The 25,563-nt window shown below is 41.5% G+C and overlaps 1 protein-coding gene across 1 annotated transcript in view; it reads left to right on the forward strand.

Annotated features, from left to right (window-relative positions):
• Positions 1 to 25,563, forward strand: part of CERS6 (ceramide synthase 6) — a 97,951-nt gene that overhangs the window by 25,901 nt on the left and 46,487 nt on the right. The window contains exons 2-3 of the mRNA XM_081932915.1: positions 1,180 to 1,285; positions 7,911 to 8,041. Coding sequence (XP_081789041.1) covers positions 1,180 to 1,285; positions 7,911 to 8,041 — 237 coding nt within the window. The remainder of the gene's footprint in view (positions 1 to 1,179; positions 1,286 to 7,910; positions 8,042 to 25,563) is intronic.

The raw sequence follows: 25,563 nt of genomic DNA on the forward strand, positions 1-25,563 counted from the left end.
ACCTGTGGTTGAGAGGTTAGTCAAGGTGGTTATATAGATGCGAATTACCTGTGAGACAGACTTCAAGTGCTTGATCAATTGATGATGTGCTTATTAAGAGATTTTGTGACCTTTTGCTCTATGATAATTCAACAGTCTCTTGCTCAACTGTGCTGATAGAATTTCTTTGCTCCAAAAGAGCTCATTTGAGATCTCTAGGGGAGTACCCTAGGAAGTTAAATGCCCTCATATTATTTGTCTTTATTTTTTTGTTCTGATGCCAAACTTCTATTTCTTATTTTGTGCAGTCCTACTGCACAAAGGTGCTTTGCTGGTTCTTTACTATTGTAATATTAATTTATAAAGTACTTGTTTTACTTGTTGTCACGTGTAACCTGTATCTGCATAACTATCTGGTCTTCCCTTCCCTCTCCCAGCCCCAATTTAAATCCTATATTAGTCACTCTATGCCATGGCTGTCAAACTCCCGGCCTGCAGGCTGGATACGTCATGTGCTGGCCATGCCCTCGCCCAGTTTAGCGAAGGGGGGGAAGTCCCTATACGTCACATGACGCTGCCGTGACGATATGAGTTTGACACCATTGCTCTATGCATCTTTTGAAATGAGCTGTAGCTCAGAAAAGCTTATGCCTTTCAATAAAATGTGTTAAGCTGAAAACACACTAACAAAGTCTTTCTGAGTTTTTGGCAACCGTAGGCTAACCTAGCTCTCTTTCTACATTTATCTACATGTATTTGCAGGCATCTGTATTTGGCAAAATGTTCCTCTCAGTAGGTTGCTTTTGAAGCAGGTGCGAGGCAAGATCAGCTTTTTAAAACAATTAAATCTATTATTCATATGACACTAGATCAGTGTTGCAGACCACACGCCAGCAAAAGCCTTATGGAATGTGTTACCCCAGCAAATCATGAGACTGTTGCAGGACAATAAACTCTGAAAGTTACGTGGCACCAAAATTACATAAGGGGAGATATTGATAGCAGTCTCTCTACTGGGAAGCAAACACGCGCAAGCACAAGTTAAACGTACTGGTGTTAAACATACTCATTTGCAGACAATATAATTTCATCATTTGAGTTGTGTGCAGCTGACGAAATAAATGGCCTACTTTGTAAGTATTGTCATATGTACCTAATTGCTTTTTTTTTTTTTCTTCCTTATTTCTATCTCCATTTTAGGTTTATAGCTAAGCCGTGTGCCTTAGGCTTAAAAGTCCAAGCCAATGGACCACAGAAGGCTCAGCCTAATGCTATTCTTGAAAAAGTCTTCACTGCCATCACAAAGGTACAGTCTGTTCCTTAAAATCCTTTTATTTGCTTTGGGCAAATATAAAGGTTGTTCATCAAAGACAATGCAATTAATTATTAGGAATAGCTGTCTCACTTGCATGTTAATTTGATAGCTATTGTAATGAATAATAGAAGTATCCTGCTAATTTCCCCCCCACAAATGATCCAAGTGCTGCTATTACATAAGATAGGATCTGAGAGATTGGATATATTTGTAGCTCTGTGCTAGTTTGAAGGGTGTGCTTACTAATTATGGCAAGATACATTTGACAGGAGTAAGAAAAGAGGAAAAAAGTGTTTGGACCGAGTTGACGGGGAAAAAGATTTACAGGTAATCCTTAACTTACGACCACAATCGGGATCGAAATCTCAGTTGTTGAGCAAAGTGGTTGTTAAGCAAGATGCCACATGACTACCACAGTCCCAGCACTCCTGGAAACAAAGGATTTCTTTTCTGCCTCCACTTGGAAAAAGCTTTTATTGGGCTCCAGGAATGGAGTTTAAATCCTGTAGCTCAACCAAAATGCTTTTACTATCAGTTCTGTGGGTGTGGCTTGATGGGTGTGGCTTGGTAGGTGTGGCAGGGGAAGGATATGGTAAAATCTTCATTTCCTCCTCACTCTAGGGGAAGATTACTGCAAAATCCCCATTTCCTCCCAATTAGCTGGGACTCAGGAGGCAGAGAATAGATGGGGACGAGGCCAATCAGAGGTAGTATTTACCGGTTCTGTGAACTACTCAAAATTTCCGCTACCGGTTCTCCAGAACTGATCACAGCCTGCTGAATACTACCTCTGATTTGCCTCCTGTGGATGGAGAGGAGGATAAATCCTTTGTCAGACTGGATATTGCAGGTCTGGGATGACGGGGGGCGGGAATCTCAGCTCCATGCAGAGTATAATTCCTTCCCGACAGACAGCCTTTTCTTTCTCCAAGGAGCTGTTCTGCTGGGAGGGAAACAATGAGCTGAGATTCCCCCCAGCAGGTAGTTCTTTCAGCCAGCCCCCAGAGAGGAGAGGAAGTCTTCTCAGTACGCGGCAGCTGCTTCCAAGCTTCCCTACAGGCTTCCCCATTGACTTTCTGAGGTAGCCAGCAGAGAAGATTGCAAATAGTGATCACGTGATCCTGGGGCGCTTGGTAACTGATTGTAAGCATAAACAAGTTGCCAGACACTCAGATGGCATTCCTGTGACTGCAGAGGGGAGTGGGGAGGTTTTACACGGCTGGAAGTCTTTATGGGCTACAAAGAACAATTTCCAAAGTCACCCTTTCAAAATGGTTGTTAAAAGAGACCGGTCATAAGGCAAGGATTACCTCTATTTATAGAACTGATATTGAAAGAAAAGGGGGGGGAGGGGAGGAATCTGGAAGTTGTAACTGTAGTTCAAGAGTCACCTCCATTGGAGCCTGGCTGTGTCTGACTATAGATGCCAGGTGTAGCAAGTCTGAAGTCAATATATGATTATCCAGTGCAGGCCTAAGATTGTGACAGAGGAGATGAATAGCTTAGAGGGACAAATATGAGGTGCGGCAGTAAAATAAGGTAGGATCCCCAACCCCTGGTCTGTGGACTGGCATCAGTCCACAACATGCCAGCAACAGTATCGTGCAAATAAGCAAAGTCCCATCTGTGGAATGCAGGCAGCACAAAAAGCACGCTCCCTCTGCTCTGTGGAAAAGCCTTTCTCCATGGAACCAGTCCCCGATGCCCAAAAGGTTGAGGGCTACTGTAGTAAGAGATAGGAGTAAGTCATTGCAGGGCACTACATTTCCAATCAGGCTCTCCAGTCCCATCTCATATGGATCAAATGTCTGGGCATGTTGTGCACAGGCCAGTGTTTTGGAATGCCAGGTCTGTCGTACATTCAATCCCATTCATTATCAGGAGTGGAAAATACATCTCACTGAGATTTATTCATACAGGTTTTATATGCTGCATCAGTCTTGACTCAGGGCAGGAGAGATGGCATGGCAGTTGTATACCAGGAGACCCTGGCATACAACTGTATGAGGAGTGCTGTATTTGTGAGACTGGACCAGAACAATAAACTCGGGAAGGAGGTTACCATCCTCAGGGCCGTATAGCATTGTCCCTTCATCAAAGGTGGTTATGGATTCCCTTGGTTGATAGTCCTGGGTGATTTTAAGTTCCCGTCTTTGAAGTCAAAACTGGATCAGGAATTGACCCAGTTCATCTCAGCTCCAGCCCACAAAACTGGCCGTATGTTTAATAATAATAATAACAATTCTTTATTGGCAGTGCACAACATATGTACTATGAGATTGGTTGAGTTCCCTCAGTGACCCCCCACCAACACAATACAACTCACAATGAAGAGGAAAAAATCCCTATCCCAATAAATAAACAAACACCCAGTCCCATTACACCAGTGTGAACATGTTACACATTCCGCCCGTCCTACAAGTCCATCGTACTACTTAGTTATGATGTTATTTCGCGCTCAGGAGTCTGACAGCCCACGGATAAAAACTGTTCTTCAGCCTGTTTGTGCGGCTGGCTATGCCTCCTATATCTATATCTCCTTCCCGATGGTAAGAGGGTAAAGAAGTGCTGACCAGGGTATAAATCATCGCTGAGGATTTTCCTCACTCTTCTAAGGCAGCGAGCCCTAGCATTCTCATCTAGTGGTGTCAGGGGACAGCCCACAATTTTTTTGTGCTGTGCTTACTACCCTATGTAATGTTTTTCTATCCGCGGCTGTCAAACCAGCATGCAATACCGTGATGCAATAAGTGAGGATGCTTTCCATTGTGTAATTTAGTCTTTACAACACAACATAAGAGATATGACCGGGGCTTGGAACCTTTCCATTAGTTCGTCATTCTCATGACTATGAGTTCACCAAAACCACCAGCTTGTGCATGGAGGATGGACAAATTCACATGTCTTACCAGAGGTGCTTGAGGGATCCAGAAAGCTTAGGAAAGGCACCTGGGTTTTGCCCAATGTTCTAATGGGCAGTTCTGCTGAATGTTTCATTGATCTCTGGAATATGCAGGCAAATAGGTTATTAGATAGAATTGACCTTCTATGTTACCTTTCTGTCTTCTGAAATTGTAAGATCAAACTGCCCAAAATTCTAAAGTATTGGGGCGTCTGCCTTTGACTATTTCAACTAAGGAACTGAACTGATTTCAAAGTAATTCCAAACAAACACCATCTATTGTGCTAGACGTCATACTCATGTTAAGATGCTTCCCAATTCCAATTCCATTTACTGTTGCTGGAATGTATATAGTAAGTCATCACAATCTCAGGCCAATTCCAAATATGCTGCATCAGAATATTCCATTTATATTTCTTTCTTTCAAATTACATGACTATCTGCCAAGCAATTCAGGCTTGCTAGAGAATATTAAAGCAATAAAAAGGAAAAGAAATGAGACATACCACACCAGAGAACTTGACACAGACTTGATCATTAGAATAGGCTTATCTAGAATCTTAGCTCAATTGGAAAGATTGCTTGATTTTGGTTAGCATCTTGCATCAATCCAGCTTTCGTATTTAAAAATTGTATCAATTTCTGGTGTATATATAAATTTGATTAAGAATCTTGATTATAATACCTAAATTTAATACTAAATTTCTGAGCAAAAAAAGACCAACAATATTAAAACACAAGTATAATTTATGAGAGAAGTAGATGCGTGGAAACAATTGATCTTGGGGATTGAAATCCAGGGTAATAGTCATCATATGAACAATGGTCTTGGAGTAACAGAGAGTAATAGATGTTTAAAAACCATCATAAAATATTCATAACCTTCACTTCTACTAATAATATTCAATAACCACTACTACCACATATTTGTTGGCAATCTCAGACTTTCAAACTTACATGACATACTTTATATAGTAATAAATCACTTATCCCTTTTTGGAGGGTTATAAATAATACCTGGTGCCAAAAGAACTGTTCCCCTATGAACCACCCAATTTATAAAGCAAGAAGTTGAAAAGAATGCATATTTGGACACAGCTCATAATTGTTTTTCTTGCTGCCATTTGCTAGTTGACCGCCTTCTTTCTCTTTCATGCCCTGCGGTGCCTACGAGCACATAATTGCTATCAGATGACTTTCTCTCAGCCCCTCAAGGTAGTCCTGACAGGAAACTAAAACCCTGAGTACTAAACTCCCTTTATTTCAAGGTTACAGTAACAGAATCTTAGAAGTCTGAAAACACCACCCTTCCTTTATTTAGAAGGACTAGGGGAGACATGATAGCATTGTTCCAATATCTCAGGGGTTGCCACAAAGAAGAGGGAGTCAAACTATTCTCCAAGGCACCTGAGGGTAGAACAAGAAGCAATGGGTGGAAACTAATCAAGGAGAGAAGCAACTTAGAACTGAGGAGAAATTTCCTGACAGTTAGAACAATTAATCAGTGGAACAGCTTGCCTCCAGAAGTTGTGAATGCCCCAACACTGGAAGTCTTTAAGAAGATGTTGGATAGCCATTTGTCTGAAACGGTATAGGGTTTCCTGCCTAGGCAGGGGGTTGGACTAGAAGACCTCCAAGGTCCCTTCCAACTCTACTATTGTATTGTATTGTATTGTATTGTATTGTATTGTATTGTATTTTCCAGAGAATTAGGAAGAGCCCCATCTTTACTCTCATCCTTTTGTTGGACTCTGATTCCACTTATAGACCTGAATCTAAGTTCTGGCTCTTTCTCCTGTCTTCCAGGATTGTTTTCACTGTCCATCACATTTTCATTGCCCATTACACTTATCCATTTGGCTACAACTCACAAGTAACTTAGATGCCTCCCCCCGCCCCCCGCCCCCCGGTGGTACTTACATGCTTTATTACTTATTTTAAAGTTTTGAGAGATATGGTCTCTGTAAACATTTAGATTTCAGTTCTATACATATCATTTCTTAAACCGTGTTCAGTAGCACGCCAACATTCTCCAAGTAAATATACAATTTGTCACAAGTTAGTTCCAAAATCAAATATGAGCTTAAGTGAAAAGACATTTAAAGGACAACTGTCTTTGCCTTCAATATATCATTAAAAAACTGAACTTTAACATTCCCTGCAACTAAAACTAAATACAAAAATAAACTAAATGTTATACACATTGTAAAACTTTTAACAAATCGCACTCCAGCAATGGATGGAATATGCCACTGGGTTTTAATGTATTTTAATATTTAACTCTGTTTAAATATATCAACATGCAAGCTCATGCACTCCACTGTGCTTTATAAACTAAATGTACCAGAGCATATAGAATATCTTTTTATTTCTTTGATTTTCCCTCTTTAACAAAATGAATTATACATATTCTTAATTGAAAAAAATAGCATTCCACGATCTTGAACATTTTAAGAAACAACAAGAGAGAATATCCAAAACTTACATTTTGATATTTTTATCAAAATTTATTTTAGGACAATAAATAATGAGGCTTAAATAAACAGGCAGATCTCATTTGCTAATCACAATTGGGACCACCAACTCTGTCACTAAGTGTGTGGTCATTAAGCATGTCACATGACCATGCCAATTTATGACATCACTGCGGGCTGTGCTCATTAAGAGAATCACCCACAGTGGTTAAGTGACTGTGACTTGCGACTTCCTGACAGCTTCCCCAGTTGTTTTGCTTGTCAGAATCCAGCTGTGAAAATTGCAAATGACAGTCTCACGTAAGTGCTGGGATTTTGAGGACCAGTTGTAAATCTCCATTTACAGCATCATCGTAACTTTAGGGTGGTCATTAAATGCGGATCGATAGGCGAGGTCTACCTTTATTATTAATACGTTTTACTTCTCTGGAAAAGGAATTTGTAGAATTGTGAATCTTCCATGAAAAAATAAGTATTTTGTGATCATTTTATGAGATGGTACCCTGAAGCTGTAAAGATTTTTTTAAAAAACCTAAAAAGTATAGTGTATCAGTGAAGCAAAAATAAACAAGTGTGAGTAGCCATTCCCATCGTGGAGCTATCCAGAGTATTTGGTTTATAGGTCTCTGAATTTCTAGCCAATAGGCCCAGTGGAAAATGAGTAAATTTAAAAACAACATCACAAAAAACAGAAGGCAAAAAAGTGTTGAGCTGTATTCCATAATAAGTGGAGCAAATAAGACATCAAAATTAGCATACAATTGAAAGTGTGATTTAATAGCATATTCACTATTCCCAATTATTTTATTAAAATTTAAGGACCACCCAAGCAACTTCACAGTTTATATTTTAAAGTATGGTAACAACAGAAAATTGTCCATGGAATCAAAGTGTGTGTTACGGTGTCATTGGCACGATGGCATTTTTATGCCAAATGCAGAAATCTAGAGGTCTTAAGATTCTTTAATTATTTGTGTCCCGGTCATATGCGGCAGTTTGATAATAACACGAACTACACAGCAATAAAAACTGAACAGGAATCCAGCAATTATTTGACTTACATAAGTTGTTTTATAGTCTGGATAGCAAGCCGGCATTTAAAGGGCGGCCCACCCCCCATGCATAACTTACTGCTTAGTTTTGGGGGGAAATACCAATTGGAATTCTGTGAACTCTCCTCAGAAGAGTAACTTTTTGACTCTCTTTTTTATTATTTTTATTATTATTATTATTTTGAAAGCATCCAGACGAGAAGAGGCTGGAAGGGCTATCCAAGCAGCTAGACTGGGATGTGCGCAATATTCAGCGTTGGTTTCGACAGAGACGCAACCAGGAAAAACCCAGCATTCTTAGGAAGTTCTGCGAGAGCCTGTAAGGAATTCTTTTCCTCCTCTTTGTTTCTATTTTTCCTCACTCATGTCTCGATGGAAGAGAAGTCTCTTCATCTCAAGTCTCATAGATTTTGGGGGATCACTGCAATATTTATATTGTTTGCTAAAACGGATACAATCTTCTCCCTCTTTTCAAATTGCTTTTGTTCAATACAATTGAAACACATTTTCTTTGGAAGCAGAGAAGTAAGTTACAGTTGTCTAAAGAAATTGAAATCCAATAGAATAAGGATTTCTTTCCTACATTTAAACACTGAATCAACTATTATACAGAAATTGCTCTAAAAAGTTATTTTCAGTCATTCTGAGTAGGCCTTCTGTGATTGAGTAGTGTGGCTGCTATGGTTTTACAATCTGTAGAGTCAGTGGAAGCAAATTTTCCGTTTTTTTTTTTAAATTCACTTCATTGTCTTAGATTTAGAGGCGTTAAAGGGTAGAAAATAAAGACATAAAGTCCCTGTCAAAATCTAAACTTCTCTTCTGAATCAGACTGCTCTTAGTCTTTACTGCCACGAAGACCTTAACTCGCTTTCTCTACTTAGAAGGCAGGATTTAATGTTTATTCCTTTCTTGTGGGGAAAAAGCCCTCCATTCAGTCTTAGGCTCTGCATCTGTAGCAAGTGGTGGCTTCCTATTGGATCCATGTATTTAGAGAGAAAGGATGGCGGTCCTGATAGAGATATGCAGGAACCATTGCCTTGGCAAAAGGAACATTTTTTTAAAGTCCAGAATGAGATACTGTTTGGACGCAGCTCAGGCAGATGCCTCCCTAACCCACTGAGCTATAAAAAGAAGAGGTACAGTGCAATCAGACTTGTAAGAATCTCTTATAGACTATCTCAATAAAAATGATTTTAGCCTTCATTCCTGTACCGCAGTTTCATTTGGTTTGCCAGACCTGTTAGCTAAAGACTATTTGACAGATCCCAGCTAAGGTGTATTTCAATGTACCATTGAATCAAAAGTATCTTGAGGCAGAGATTTTAGAGAGGAGGGTAATTTAAGAGAACTAGTACATGTCATTTATACTTCTTTAAAAAGTGTTTGAAAAGATTTTTGTATTTTTTATCAGGCTCTAGGGAAGGGATAGCTTCTTCTTTGCCTATTTTATCTCAGTAGCATCAGGCATCGCTTGCTGGTTTTGGTTTAGTTTCAGAATATGAGTTGAATTTTCAATCAGAATTTTGAGTCAATGCACTCAAGGAAGGAATCTGGGCAGAACTGCTACCTACTCCCACACCGTTCAAAGGGTGTTCATCCCAAATTGTATAGTATATATAGTATATATGTATTGTATATTCATTTCCTTAGAGTCCTGCGAAAAAATCAGGTGGAACAGCGGTTGATGACCTCTTTCTATTGGTCCACCATAGAAAGTGTCCTCACATATTGTATTACAGTATGGTATGCTGGTTTAACAGCTGCAGACAGGAAGGCACTACAGAGAGTGAACAATTCGGCACAAGAAAACATTGGTTGCCCTCTGACACCACTGGATATAACATCGCCAGATCTCGCTGCTTTAGCAGAGTAAGGAAGATACTCAGAGATGATTCACACCCTCCTGGCCAGTGTCTCTTTGCACTTCTACCATCAGGCAGAAGACATCAAAGTATAGCCAGCCAAACAAACAGGTTTAAAGATAGTTTCTATCCTTGGGCTGTGAGACTTTTAAATACAACCACAATTACTCAATGCACACGCTAGTGTTTTTTCTTTTTCTTTCTTTTTTTGTTTTTGTTATAATTTTGCGCCAGTGAGGTTAAAACCAATTTTGTTGTATTTAAGTACAATGACAATAAAGATTATATTTATACTTATAGCTAAAAGTCTGTAGAGATTCTCAGTTACTCAGTTTATACAATTTGTTTTTAGCTATACAATTTGGGATGAGCACCCTTTGAATGGTGTGGGAGTAGGAATGGATTTCCAGAGGGGGAAAAAATTGCAGACTATAGGAACCAGGAGCACCACTCAAGTGACCCTGAGTACACAGATAAACCCCCAAGTTCTTTAACGACCCTCTAAAAATATACAGATTACCAGCTTTCTGCAAGAAATATAAATCCTTCCATTCCCCACTATTCTGTCAGAGCTGAAGAAGCTTATTGGATGAGAAGTGAAATGTCTTCGAAAGAAAAAAACAAGTAAGTCCAGTTGCCTCCTGAAAAATGCACCTTTGGGGCAACCACGACCTGAATGACTGAGAATCTCTACAGACTCTCAGGGACAGGATGTTATAGCAGTTCACGGCACTATCTATAAATGCACATACAAATATATATAGAAAAGCCTTGTGAAAATAGCAATAGCACTTAAACTTACACAACGCTTCACGGTGCTTTAAAGCCCTCTCAAAGCGATTTACAGAGTCAGCATATAGCCTCTCAACAATCTGGGTCCTCATTTTATTCACCTCGGAAGGATGGAAGGCTGAGTCAACCTTGAGCCTGGTGAGATTAGAACTGCCAGGCAGCCGGCAGGCAGCAGAAGTAGCCTGCAGTACTCCCCTCTAACCACTGCGCCACCACGGCTCTTGAAAAAATACATGTCTAATAGTATTTTCAAATATTCATAGTACTACACGCATCTTAAGTATCCTAGTCCACGTACAAAAGCCTTCTAAGGCAGAGACTCTACATTATAATGCTATGATACCTAAAATAATAAATGAACGTTTGGAACACATGCACTTATGAATCAAACAAGCTGATTGCCAGAACAGCAAGAGTTGCATCAGACAATTTGATTCTAGGCTGGACCACCCTGTGATTGCATAATAATAAGGTCTTCTTCATAAAATGTGCAGGAGCATAACTTCTGTGCAAGCTACAGAAATTCCAGATTGTTCCTTAATTATTCAGTATGTCTTTAGGTTGCCCTGCCAGAAAAAGACTGCTTTTTCATTTGAACATTCTTGCTAGTTCAAGGGGTTTATAATATTTGCTTCCTGCTAAGAGACTTAGAAGACAGCAAAAGAAAGCTGAAAATCTAATTTATATGCAGCCGTTTATAATCAACAGTAATTGTTGAAACATAATGATTCTTTCACATATCTATGAGAGTTTTAAACCCATCATTTTTGGCCCATGTCTGTAAAGGAACTTAACTTTCATTAACACAAGGCAAACTATCAGTTACTTGCACACAGCTGTAAGAAAAAAAAAAACAGAAGACGGATGAGGGTACTCCTATTTTCCTCTGTTGCTGTTTTTTCCCATTATCATTATCTTGGCATTAGCTTGCTCTGCCAATGTTGGTGGGATGTAGTTTTCTCCCTTGGTAGTTCCTTGATTAGGGTATCATTTTCTTCTTGATTGTCTGGAGAGGATGTATTCTGGTCTTTTTGTTTCTGTAGCTTTTTGAAATAGTACATAAGTGTGGCTTATCTCCGTGAGTCTATTGATGGCTAATTTGCCTAAATGCAAAGCCACCAGGAATTACCTAGCATTTTTTTATTTAGCTTGGTCTAGGATGATCACAGTTTCCATTAGGAAAACTTGAGGGTTTTTTTTCCCCTTGAAAACGTTTCATGGATAAGAAGTGAAATGTTTTCAAGGAAAAACAAAGAAAGTCCAGTTGTTTTTTTAAAAAGCATCTTTGGGACAACCATGACCTAGATGACTAATGATCTCCATAGACAGTCTGTCCAGGTGTTGTGAAATCAAGGAATTGTTAATCATGTTTTCTGACATCTAGTAGTGCTCAACTAATCTCCCCGTCTGCCCTATATAGTGATTATTACACTTTATTACACTCAAGGTCAAAAGATGATAGCAAACAAATAATGAAAGCTAAAACAGAATCTCTGAAAGAAACTTGTGTGAATGGGTTTTCTCTAACAGGAGTATGCAGAAAAATACTCCAAATCCAATCCAGAATTCTAAAAACTAAGGAGAGTTGTCAGTCATTTAAAAGGTCGACATTTCCCAAGTAGAATCTATGAACAGTATACAACAGCTGGAGGCCAGAGGTTTACTTTCAAACGGGATCATAGGTCAGGGCTGACTCTTAAATCAGACTGCAGAAGACAACTGTCTCTGATCAAGATTTTTACGCCCTTGCTTGGCAAGGAACCTCATAGAACATCTCTTCTCTGAAGGCCTCTCTACTCGATAGGTGCATGGACCAGGAGGCCTCACGTTATTATTAACTGAGTTTTCCAGTGCTTAGGTGGCTCTTTGTGTGTTTATCGGCCTCATGTGATTCTTTACTTTGTATGTCCTGAGGTTGGCATTCTACAGGTCCTGCTGGAGCAGCTTCTTTATAATCAAAGTTACCGTCTGCTTCCTGTTTAGAAACCCATTGGGTAGATAACCAGATCAGATGGCCCTAAATGCAGCACATCTAAAGCAGATAAAATAATATGCATTCCAAGAAAAACCTGCACCATTTAAAAATGTCTGTATGCCTATTTCCTGTTGCAAGTGATGTGAATTATGTTTGGATACACTTTTCTTTTTCCTTAAAAAAAAACCCACACGCCTGTGGTTTGCTTGTTTAGAAAGCAAAATTTTCTAGGCCCTATACGAAGTTTATAAAGCGGAGTCATCCCTTCCCATAGGCTTACTATGCGATAGAGGTATCAGATGGGATAGGAAGACAAAACAAACAAAACTTAAGGGAGGCTTTGGTTTAGGGCATTTCAAACTGCTTAGTGAAAGCATATACTGGCCCTGTTGTAGGAAGAGCTGTTGAAGATTCATTTAGTTATTTTTGGTAAGAAACGGGGGAGGTTGTGATTGGAGGCAAAGAACATTTGGGCTCAGGGCTGAAGGGAGAAAAGAATGCACATGGACAGTTCAATTTAAGAAATAGATTTGTCCACTTTCTCCTGATGACATGATCATAAAAAAGTGGTTACTGTAGTGTAGAAGGACTGGAATTATTTCTTGTTTTGTGACATATATAGAGTTTATTCTATCCATTCAGTTTTGATAAAACTCCCTAATAGGGATTGGAAGGGAATGATAATAATCCATATATGATATGGAGTAATTCTGAATCTGATTTATGTGCTCATTTAGTTCATTTCACTAAGCCACCACATTACCTGCTCAGTTCATTATCTTAATATTCTCAAAAACTATAAGCAATTATATCAGGATGGGAAACTGGAAGGCTCGGAATGTGATTTAAGGATATCAATCATCTTAATACAGGGCTGGGAATCCTTCAGGGAATTTTTAAGGTGTAGTAATGTGATGGTATGTGAGAAGATTTTGACACTTAGCCAAGAGATGCTGCAAAGGGAATGGGCAGAAAAGAGACAGCTTAGCTTGCAAGTGGATAGTGAGCAGGGCAAGAGGCTCAGAAGAGACCCTCTCTACTTTCCCAGCTCTAAAGGAGACGTGTACTTCCAGGTTTGCAAGATTGATATTGATCTCACATAGTGAACTGAATAGGAATTACAATCAAACAAACTAATTCTACTTTATTGTAAAGGTATGTTGACCAAATCAGAACCTCTCATTTTGAAGAACACTTGCCTGCCATCTGCAGCTAATCTTCTTAACACATACCCTGTTTCCCTGAAAATAAGATCTCCCTGGGTAATAAGGCCAATCGGGCTTTTGAGCACATGCTCTAAAATAAGCCCTCCCCGAAAATATTGCAGTACAGCAGCAGCCATGAGGTGATCACACTCGCCGCCTCTTGCACCTCAAAAATAATAGGACTTCCCCAAAAATAAGGCCAAGGGCTTATTTGGGGGGGGGTCAAAAGAAAATAAGACCCTATTGTCTTATTTTCGGGGAAACACGGTAGATATATATGAGTTAAATGACATACAAGGGGGAAAATGATTGGAAAATCCTAATCCTAATCCAGCACAGAGTGGAGAAAATCATTGCTGTCTCTCTTGCTAAATGTTTAAGCAAATGGGAAAGCCTGACGTGTTCAATTCTACTTTAGCCACTATTTGAACTTTTTTTCAATAATTAACTTGTGCTTCATTTGGCCTAGGAATCCCATCTTCCTGCATGATACTCATTATGGTCCTATAGAAACTCCTTAATCCTTTGAAAAACAGGTTATGCTCACAGTCACATCTGTATAAGTTGTTAAATCATCATAAAGCATCAGAGACGCTGGGGACTGGGCTTGTAGCTGTTGTGAGGAACTGTTAGCAGAGAGCACACACTAGAGCAAAGGTGCCAAACTCGCGGTATCACGGCGGTGTCACGTGACATATCGGGACTGTTTCCCCCCCCCTCTAAACTGGACATGGGCATGGACAGTGCGTGATGCATCTGTCCCATTGGCCGGGAGTTTGACAGCGCTGCACTAAAGGAAGTAAAGCAAGAATAAACTTCCTTTCACACATGTCTATTGCCATAACTGTATGATGAGAATTGTCCACAACGTTGATTGAAAGTGAAAAAATACTGCTACAATAGCAGCTTGTTACATCTGGCAATGTAGAAATGCTTCTTTGTCTTCTGGAAGCTCTTTACCTGAAAGAGTGAAATGCTCTAACCTGAGGATGATGGAGTTGTGACAAAGAACATCCTAGGCCTGCAGAATATTTCCTAGAACAGTAATATAAATTTTTATGAAACTTGAATTGTTTTCTTCTGAATGCTGACAGCCATTCAACAAAAGAATGATAGAACAAGTGAACAAAATTCAAAGCTACTTGCACTCTTACTTAGTCAGCATATATCTTTGTTTTTGGTCCATTGTCATTTTGTATTTATGGCATTTAACATAGGAAAATGGGGGTGTGTGTTTTTTTAGTAAATTATGCTCAGATGTTCTCAAAACTGCATAGGAATCAGATTAGGGAAGCATTCATCGCAAGTAATGCTATGACCATTAAATATTGAGAATCTTTATCAGAGTTCAGCCAGCTAGGAAATCAAATAGACACACAATGAAGATTCCCAATTGCATTGTATGTATTGCTTTAAATACTTGGATTGGAATCATCCTTCTGCAGAAATATCATGTTCCATCAAAAAGACTTGTCGTGTACTTTAATCGGAAAATTTAGATTTTATACATCATTCTAGCAGGTTATCAATTTTATTAAGGAATTTTAATTCCTGCTGATGAACAAAAAGAACTGATCTCTTTTAAATGTACTATTGAGAAGTAAAGTTGTGCTAATGAACTGAAGCTATGCTACAGCAAAGAAAGAGGAGTATCAGAGTAAGTTACATTTCATACGTAACTTACTCTGATACTTATTGTAAGGTCTACATAAATTTTTCAGGAATTGTAATCTTGGATCTTTGGCATGATGTGTTGGGTTTGTTCCTTAATTCCTTTTGATCAATCTTAAATTCTGGTTCTTAATCCTATTGTTTACAGAAAGCTGTTGAGGAGCTGGCAGATAAGAATGCTTTGCTTCTTTTCCCAGAAAAATAAATATATAATTATAAAATTAATTAGTTGCTCAAGATGAACGCATTCAAACATACTTCTTAGCTGTAATTACACAGAGGTAGCCTTAAAATCTTAAGTAGACTTTAAGGGGAAATAATGTCTCATCTTTTGCAGATCTCTGCTGTGCCCCAATCTTATACCAGAACCACAGATTTTCAATAAAGACATTGGGAGGAACAGGGATTACGCTCATCTCTAAATTTCAGGATTTTCTTTTAAGCAGATGTCACAGGGGGACAGCAATGGCTTGAAGAAATGTTATGAGATAAATCTTGAGTTAAGTCTTGGTGGTCCATGGCAATGGCCTGTGGCCACAAAAGGTATTAAAAGGGGTCCATTATGAAGAAAAGAGAACCACTGAAGTAGAGAATTTCTTCATATTTCTAATAAATGAAATGGCCTTGGGCTAAGAGACTTCACATACAGTTCTCCAGAGACAATTCCAGCCAGAGATTTTAAAGTGTCTCTTCCTGTTTCACTCTCTCCCTGACTCATGCAGCATCTCTCAGTATTTTCACTTCTGCGGTAAATAAGAAAAAAAAAAAAAGCGGGGGGGGGGGAACATAGCTCCAAATATTTCTTTGTGGCCCCAGTGTATTTCTCAAGGACAAGCTTTCATAAGAAATTATAATAATAATTTTAAATCATGCTTATCATTATGGTTGATCACACAATCAGCCAGATGTTTAGATTGGGTTTGGCATTATGGTCCATGTATCGAGTCTTTTCCAAGGACCTGGGATAGGTAGCTATTGTTGTTTAATGCAAGTATAGTATCATTGGAGGATATAAGTTGTTCCCAGTAAAGCTGCCCTTTGCAATTGACTGATGGTGATTTTGTCAATGCCAGTGGTGCCTCAAGTGGTCCTCCAGGTGTTTTGGAATTGCACCCAAGGCACTTATTACTATTGGTACTATTTTGGATTCTTTTGCCAGACCCATTTAACTACTATTTGCAGATCTTTGTATTTTGTGGGGGTTTTCCGGTTCTTCTTTCGATTTTCATATCTTGATAGTTTGTGATCTTTTCCAATTCTTTGTCTTCTATTCTGCTATCCTCTGGTATCCCATTATCAGTTATCCACACTTTCTTATATTCAAATCTGCTGTGGCCCAGCAGCGGCCAGCTGAGCTGTTGGTGGACTCTGACAGCGATGACCATTATGGGACTGCTCTGGAGGATGAGGAAGACTCTGGAGGGTGTTTCGAGTCAGAGCAGGAACTAGAGAGGCCTGTTGGCCACCAGGTGGCATCTGAGTCAGGGAGCAGTGAGGAGGAACAGAGGGAGGTTGTCCCTGATGTGCGTGTACATAGAGCTGAGAGGAGAAAGGAACAGCTGTGGAGAAGACATCATAGAAGGATGTAGAGACAGCTGGCTAAGGATGTGGCCCCTCCCAAAGAATTTATAGGTGGAATGACGGGAGGGGAATCTTTGCAGGAAACAACAGTCCATTTTATTAGCCGTTGAGAAAGCATTCCGTAAGTCTAATCTTGGTTTCTTGAAGATAGTGTTCTAGGCTCCTAGCCAAGGGGTGGCTTTATCTATGTAATTAGTTGTGGCAGACAGCCAAGCCTGTGTCTGCATATTCATTAGAATCACGGGACAGAACAGTTTGTTTCCTGCCTTAAAACAAAAGCTGTAAAAATCATCACCATGGAGCAGCTATGTGCCGAGAACGCGCAACTTTCGCAACAGGTGGCTATGTTGGCTGCCCAGGTGGCACAGCTCCAAGCTCACCCTGCTCCACCCCCACCTTGGAGGAAATGCTCGGTTGCAGTGCCTGATAAATTCGATGGCAACCAAGCCATGTTTCCAGCTTTCTTGGGACAATGCCAGCTATTTATCAGCTTGAGAGCAGACGATTTCCCCACTGAGCGAGATAAAGTGGGGTTTATGATTAGCTTATTCTCTGGCTCCGCAGCTTTTTGGGCGACACCACTGCTGGTCCAGGCTAGCCCTTTGCTGGATGACTTCAGGGGGTTCTGTGATCACCTCCGGTTAATGTATGAGGACCCCATTAAGACGGAGATGGCTAACCAATGTCTGAAGACTCTGAAACAGGGCCGGGGTTCCTTGCAGGACTACATCAGTGAATTTAGGCTGCTAAACCAGGATTTGGCTTGGAATGAGGCAGCCCTCATGGACACATTTGAGGATTGGTTGTCGGAAGAATTGCAGGATGAGCTGGTGCGTGTGGATAGGCCACCGAATTTCAGCGTGTTAGTCCACCTGTGTCCCCGGATTGATGCTCAGTTGCAGAGACGGAAGTCGCTGCACGTCCCAGGAGAACAGGGTGGTTCCGGCCATGCGTGAGACTCCAACTCCACAGGAAGAGCCCATGGAATTAAGTGCAACCAAACCCCGCTCGTCGATAACAGAGAAAGACAGACGGCGCTTAGGGGGGTTGTGTTTTTATTGTGGAGAACCTAGGCACATGGCAGTCTTTTGCCTCAAGAAGAGACGAGGGGCGTCAGTTACAGGACCTACACCCCAGATCCAGAACAATTTGTCGGGAAAGGCCCCCAAGCCCAATCTAAGGGAGACCTTGGGTCGGGCGCACATCAATTCAGAGCCATGCTCAGAGACAGTGACTTGCGGGCCTCCCCGACACCTGATCCTGGCATCCCGAATAGTCCTGTCCAGTGATTCCGGCTCATGCCTCGTCGACTCCGGGGGTACCACGAACCTCATGGACGAAGCGTTTGCGACAAAGTATGCGGTCCCTCTGTGTCCAGTAGAGCCTCCTATGCTTGTGGAGACCATTGACGGCTGGGTGCTTCTGTTTGGGCCTATCAAGGCCACGACGCAACCCTTGCACCCAGTTCTACGTTACCTCTGGCCTGCATTTCCCTGTGGTCTTGGCTTGGCTTGGCTTCGGGCGCACGACCCACAGATCTACTGATCCCAGAACCTTGTCACCTTTCCAGCCTTGCAATGTGTGGACCACACCCATCATGTCTGTGCAGGCCAGCTGCTGAGTCCACCCGGGGTGTCCTTGCCTTCCGACATAGCAGATTTTGCAGACAAGTTCAGTGAACAAGAAGCAGACCAATTGCCTCCGCACACCGGCCATATGATTGTCCCATCGATTTGATTCCAGACTCGCCGCTCCCCTTGGGTCGTTTGTATTCGATGTCAGAGTTGGTCGCATTGTGGGACTTTTTGGACAAAAACCTAGCTCGGGGTTTTATCAGACCCTCGTCTTTGCCATTGTCTGCCCCGGTCTTGTTCATCAAAAAGAAGACCGGAGATTTGATACTCTGTTGTGACTATTGTAGGCTCAATGCTATCACGGTGCGCAATCGATATCCTCTGCCCCTTATTCCTGAATTGTTGTAGTGGCTCAGAGAGGCTGATTTGTTCACCAAATTGGATCTCCGTGGAGGGTACAATCTTGTCCGGATCCGACCCGGGGATGAATGGAAGACGGTTTTTGGCACCAGGTACGGGCATTTTGAGTACACGGTCATGCCTTTTGGGCTGACCAATGCCCCTGCCGTCTTCCAACATTTTATAAACAACATCTTCCGGGACCTTTTGGACCAGTTTGTTGTCATTTATCTCGATGACATCTTGATTTATTCGTCCTCCTGGGAAAGCCATCGCAGCACCTATGCCTGGTCCTACAACAGCTCCGTGAGAATCGCTTGTATGCGAAACTGGAGAAGTGCCAGTTTTGGCAGTCCACCATTGAGTTCCTGGGACATCGTACCTCTCCTGAAGGCATTGCGATGGAGCCGGGCAAGGTGGAGTCTGTGTAGTTGGCAACTTCCTCGGAGAGTGAAGGATGTCCAGCAACTCCTCGGGTTTGCCAACTACTATCGGACCTTTATCCCCGGTTTTGCTTCCTTGACTTCGCCCTTCATTCGGCTCCTGCAGAAAAAAGTTCCGTTACACAGGGGGGGGGGCTGAGCACCACGCGTTCCAGGCCTTGAAGTAGGCCTTCATGAAAGAGCCCATTTTGAAGCATCCTGACCCCCACCGTCAGTTTGTAGTGGAGGCGGATGCATCTGATATCGCTGTGGGAGCTGTGTTACTTCAGGCTCACGCCTCCGGAGGTACCCTTTTCCCTTGCACTTATTACTCGCGGAAACTCAATCTTTCCGAGCGCAATTATACCATTTGGGAGAAGGAGTTACTAGCTGTTAAGGTGGCGATTGAGGCTTGGAGGCATCATCTAGAGGGGGCCAGGCATCAGATTGAAGTCAGAACGGACCATAGGAATTTGGTATTTCTGAAGACCGCACGGAAATTGAACCAGCGCCAGATCCGGTGGTCTCTTTTCTTTGCACGGTTCAATTTCTGCGTGACGTACATCCCCAGTGTGCACAACCAAAGGGCAGATGCCCTATCAAGGAAACCCAAGTATTCATGTACCAAAGACTCGATTCCACCCCAGACAGTTTTGCCCGTAGAGTCCTTCTCCGCAGTTCACGAGCCTGTGGACTATGGCCCCAGATACGGGAAGTGCAGCGGCATGACGATTGGGTGGAACAACAGAAGGCAGAGGTGGGGCCCGCCTCCCCATGGACATTCACCGATGAACGGTACCAGGACAGACTCTATGTGCCAGCAAGGCCCCTTCGGGGACTTATTCTATCCCAGTGCCATGATAATCCTGCGGCGGGCACTGGCCTCTTTAAAACCTTGAACCTGGTCTCCCATACCTTCTGGTGGCCCTGATTGCAACATGACGTACAATCTTATGTCACGTCTTTTGTACGGTGTTGGCAGGCCAAGTCAGCGACGGGAGCTCCTCCAGGGCTGCTTCAGCCATTGCCGACCCCGGAGAGACCCTGGGGAGCCATTTCTATGGGCTTCCTGACAGACCTGCCTCCGTCTTCTGGATTTACCACGGTGTTCGTGGTTGTAGACATGCTGACGAAGATGGCGCATTTTATCCCATGTCGGAGATTACCAACAGCCCGTGTCACCTCCCACATGTTTATCCAACATGTTTTCAGGCTGCACGGCCTACCTAACAGGGTTGAGTTGGACAGAAGAACGTAATTCAAAGCCCAGTTTTGGAAAGGACTGATGACGGCCTTGGATGTCAAGATCTGCTTGTCCTCAGCACACCATCCCAAAACCGACGGAGGGACGGAGAAAGTGATTGGGATCTTGGAGTAGTACCTGCACTGTTTTGTGAACCAGCAGCAAAATGATTGGGCGGACTACCTGGCAATAGCGGAGTTTGCATTCCATAACTCACAGCACACAGCCACGCAGACAACTCCCTTCGTGGACAATGTGGGGTTTATCCTCGGTTCTTTTCCCTCACACCCATCGACTCACCGGTCCCCGCAGCTAAGAACTTCCTGTCGGAACTACAGGCGGTCCATCAAGTGGTGCGGTTATATCTGTATAAGGCGAAGGAGGACTATAAGAGAGTCGCGGACAGGTCTTGGTGTGCGACGCCGGCATTGACTGTGGGTGATTGAGTGTGGCTGTCCACTAAATCGGCCGGTCAAGAAGTTAGACCACCGTTATCTTGGACCATTTCCTGTTGAAGCAGTCATCAATCCGGTTGCCTATCGCCTGACTTTACCACGTTTGATGCGAGTCCATATGGTCTTTCATCAATCTCTTCTTGTTCCTGAACGGCCGGCTTGTCCTCTTCGGCAGCCCGATCATCCCCAGCCAGAACCTCGTGCTGATGAGGCGCCAGCTGCATATGAAGTTGCCAGTATTCAGGATGCCCAATGGCTGAAAGGACTGTTCCAATATCTGGTGGAATGGAAAGGCCGAGGATGTTACCTGGGAAGATGCGACCTCCGTGCACGCACCTGCTTTGGTGCAGGCCTTCCATGAACAATTCCCAGCTAAGCCACACCCTGAGCATCAGACCCGGGGGAAGGGTCCTGCGGTGAGGGATAGTGTTGTGGCCTAGCAGCGGCCGGCTGAGCTGTTGGTGGACTCTGACGGCGATGACCATTCAGGGAGCAGTGAGGAGGAACAGAGGGAGGTTGTCCCTGATGTGCGTGTACGTAGAGCTGAGAGGAGAAAGGAACAGCTGTGGAGAAGACATCATAGAAGGAAGTAGGGACAGCTGGCTAAGGGTGTGGCCCCTCCCAAAGAGTTTATAGGTGGAGCTACGGGAGGGGAATCTTTGCAGGAAACAACAGTCCATTTTATTAGCCGTTGAAAAAGTATTCTGTAAGTCTAATCTTGGTTTCTTGACGATAGTGTTCTAGGCTCCTAACCACGGGGTGGCTTTATCTATGTAATTAATCATGGCAGATAGCCAAGCCTGTGTCTGCATATTCATTAGAATCACGGGACAGAACAAAACCATAGTTAAATCTGGTGTGTTATGAGCCAAGACTTTATAAGTTTGTACTTGGAAATCCCACAATTACTGACACATGATAATTTTACAGCTTTCAATAAATCATTTTGGTAATTGTATTGTATCATTGTTTATGATCAATTTATGCAATCTTGTTGCACAATCTGAGTGTACAGTCGACTATCCCTTCTACTTTGCTGCAAAATCTCCTTTGATCACCTGATGATTTGTTAAAATCTTTGACCTAGATTGCATAAGTTCAATAACTTGTTCTTGTGCAGCCAAAATCAAGCCTTCAGTTTCTTTTCTTTTTTCTTTTAGGTTCCAATTGTGGCCCATGCCAAATTTTATCTTTATCCACTTTCCCTGATATCTTTTTTAGAGATTGATCGTGTAATGCTTTTCCTTGCCTCTGTTCCTGTTTTTATTACTTTACTCTAATATTCATATTTTACTTTGTGTACATTCAATAAGTTCCAATTTTTTTGAAATTTTTTTATTATTTTATTTAAACAAAAACACAAAAAAAGAATCATCCTTCATTACATCTTGTGGAAAGCGTGTCGATTGGTTACAAATAAATTTCGTGCATTTCTTCCACAATCATTACTTATACTTCATTCATATCTAAGCATTTCCCCCCCTTTTTACCCCCACCCATCTCACTATTTAGAGCTTGTATCCAATTTGTTTTTACCAATACCAACACATGTATATATCATTAAACATTATCCATTAACATTTCCTTATTGTTGTAGTTAGTTAAAAATTATTTACTATTTATATCACATCTCCTTTCATCAGACCCAAAAGAAATTACACATTTATAACAAGATCTAAAGAAAAATTTGTTAATAAAATTTATAGATCTTTTTTCCAAGTCCCAATTTACAATTTATATCCAAGTTGTTTTTACTAGTTAAGGTTATCATTTCATTAATGTTAACCTAGTTAATTATTTAATGAAAAAACATTTAATAACAATCTAAAACAATTTACAAAATACTAAACTTCCCACTTATTAATCACAAAATTAGCTAAAAATTATTTACTATTTATATCACGTCTCCTCTCATCAGACCCAAAAGAAATTACACCTTTCTAACAAGATCTAAACAAAAATGTGTTAATAAAATTTATAAGTCTTTTCCCAATTCCCAATTTATAATTTATATCCAAGTTGCTTTTACTAGTTAAGGTTATCATTTCATTATTGTTACCATAATTAATTATTTGTTAACGAATAAACATTGAATAACAATCTAAAAACAATCTACAAAATACTAAAATTCCTACTTATTAATCACAAAAAATTAACTAATTTTTTATCATCAACTTTCATTATCAACCTGTATCTTTCCAGTAACAAAACAGTCTTCTCTCTCTTGCCAGTTGTTGTGTCAATTCTCTTTTTAACCCCCTTATACAGTTTTTATAGACTTAGCGTGATCGGCTAATTTGCTACTGCCCGCCCGGCTCCCCGGTTAGATTTTTGCTGGGAGGGGGCGGGGGGGGAAGCTCCTTGGCCTCCGTCTCTTTTTCTCCCTCCTCGCTTCTTGGGGCTCCACCAATGGGGGAGCAAGGCCCGCCCAGCGCCAGGCTTTGGGCTAACACAGAGGTCTGCAAAGTTGGTTGTTTTAAGACTGGTGGACTTCAATTCTCAGAATTCTGGGAGTTGAAGTCCACCAGTCTTAAGAGCCAATTTTGCAGATCCCTGGGCTAATATGATTGATGCCCTTGGTGGACTTCAACTCTCAGAATTCTAGGAGTTGAAGTCCACAAGTCTTCAAGCTGTCAGGTTTGAAGACCCTGGTTTTTTTTCCCTAAAGGGTTAGGGGTGCAACTTGACAGCTTTAAGACTTGCATGCTTCAATGCCAGAGTTCCTGAGCCAACATGACTGGAGGAGGAATTCTGGGAGTTGAAGTCCACAAGTCTTAAAGCTGTCAGGTTTGAAGACCCCTGGGTTTTTTTTCCTAAAGGGTTAGGGGTGCAAGGGTCTTGCAACTTGACAGCTTTAAGACTTGCATGCTTCAATGCCAGAGTTTCTGAGCCAACATGACTGGAGGAGGAATTCTGGGAGTTGAAGTCCACAAGTCTTAAAGCTGTCAGGTTTGAAGACCCCTTGGGGTTTTTTTCCTAAAGGGTTAGGGGTGCAAGGGTCTTGCAACTTGACAGCTTTAAGACTTGCATGCTTCAATGCCAGAGTTTCTGAGCCAACATGACTGGAGGAGGAATTCTGGGAGTTGAAGTCCACAAGTCTTAAAGCTGTCAGGTTTGAAGACCCCTTGGGGTTTTTTTCCTAAAGGGTTAGGGATGCAAGGATCTTGTAACTTGACAGCTTTAAGACTTGCGTGCTTCAAATGCCAGAGTTTATTGAAACTAAAAACAGTGTACCATCCTATGTATTTTCGGTTTTTAAAATGTGGCTCTCAAAATAAATTTCAATCATGGTTTTGGCGAGATTTGGCTCAGTTGAAAAAAAAGGTTGCCCACCACTGGCCTAGGCTGTCTGTTTGCCACCAGCTTGAAGCACTTCCCTTGGGTCAATCAGGGACTTTGCGATGTCCCTTTGACCAGCAAGGCTTTGTCTTCCTGTTCACCGTCTCTAAGGGATGGTTTAGGTCCAGATGGACCATCCAGTGGCAAAAGTGTCAATGGCGGTCTCGGACTGTCAAGACTGCACGTTGTGACATCGCGAAGTTGCTCCTCTTTCCTCAATAAGTTCCAATTTTTAACCTCCTTGTTCATGACTGTCTTTTACATAATCAGGAAATGCATGCTTTTCTTCTTTCAAGTCAGTTTGCTGGACTTGAAGTTAATATCTGTCTATATATCTATCCATCAGTATCATTATGAGGACATCTGCATAGTGAATTTTCTTGGGTTTTTGAGCCAAACTCTCCAGTTCAGTTATGTCCATTTAATAATTCCAGCAGTGTATAGCATCACTGGACAAGTATTGATGATTTTGATGCTATTGCTACCACTTGTTTGTAGCACTTTTCTCACTCTTTGTTATGTTCTTTATTAATCACATTTTTATCATATCCATCCTTGATATTATTATATTATATAATATAATTATTATATTAATTATATTATGATATTATCCCAACTGTAAAATGCACAGATATTATTATCTGTTCAGTACAAGTCACAGCTGACAGTTTCTTTAACTGGTGTTGATCTTCATATGCTTCAGGTTTTTCTCAAGAACCAAGGATTATGTAATGTATTTGTGTAGTATATGTGCAAGTGTAGTATGATGTTTTATTGAACTACAGTAAACATTGTATCGCTGAAAACTACCATATTTTTTCGGAGTATAAAACGCACCAAGATTTTGAAGAAGCAAATTTAAAAAAAAGCTTTTGCACTCTGCAGACCTCCCAAAAACGGGCCGTTTTTCGCAAAAATGGGCCTGTTTTTTTGTCAAAGAAAGGGCATGCATAGCCTTTAGGAGGCTTATAGAGTGCTCCTGGGGCTGGGGGGGGGGGCAGAATTGAGCCAAAATTGGTCTGTTTTTCACTCATTTCTGCCCTCCCCAGCCCCCAGGAGCACTCTGGAAGCCTCCTAAAGGCTATGCACGGCCATTTTGGTGAAGGGGCGGGGTTTCGGGAGGCAAAAAATGCTGTATTCAGTGTATAAGATGCACCCAGATTTTCAGTCTCTTTTTTGAGGGGAAAATGGTGCGTTTTATATTCCAAAAAATACAGTATTTTAGCCTGCTTCTCTGTCCTTCCCCATAGATATTGGCAGTTGCAGGGCTGGAAAGAGAGTGACAAAATCTGTTAGATGACTTACTTTGATAAGTGAGTGGCA

Source organism: Natrix helvetica (assembly GCF_964273705.1).
Source record: "Natrix helvetica genome assembly, chromosome: 1".
NCBI lineage: Eukaryota > Metazoa > Chordata > Lepidosauria > Squamata > Natricidae > Natrix > Natrix helvetica.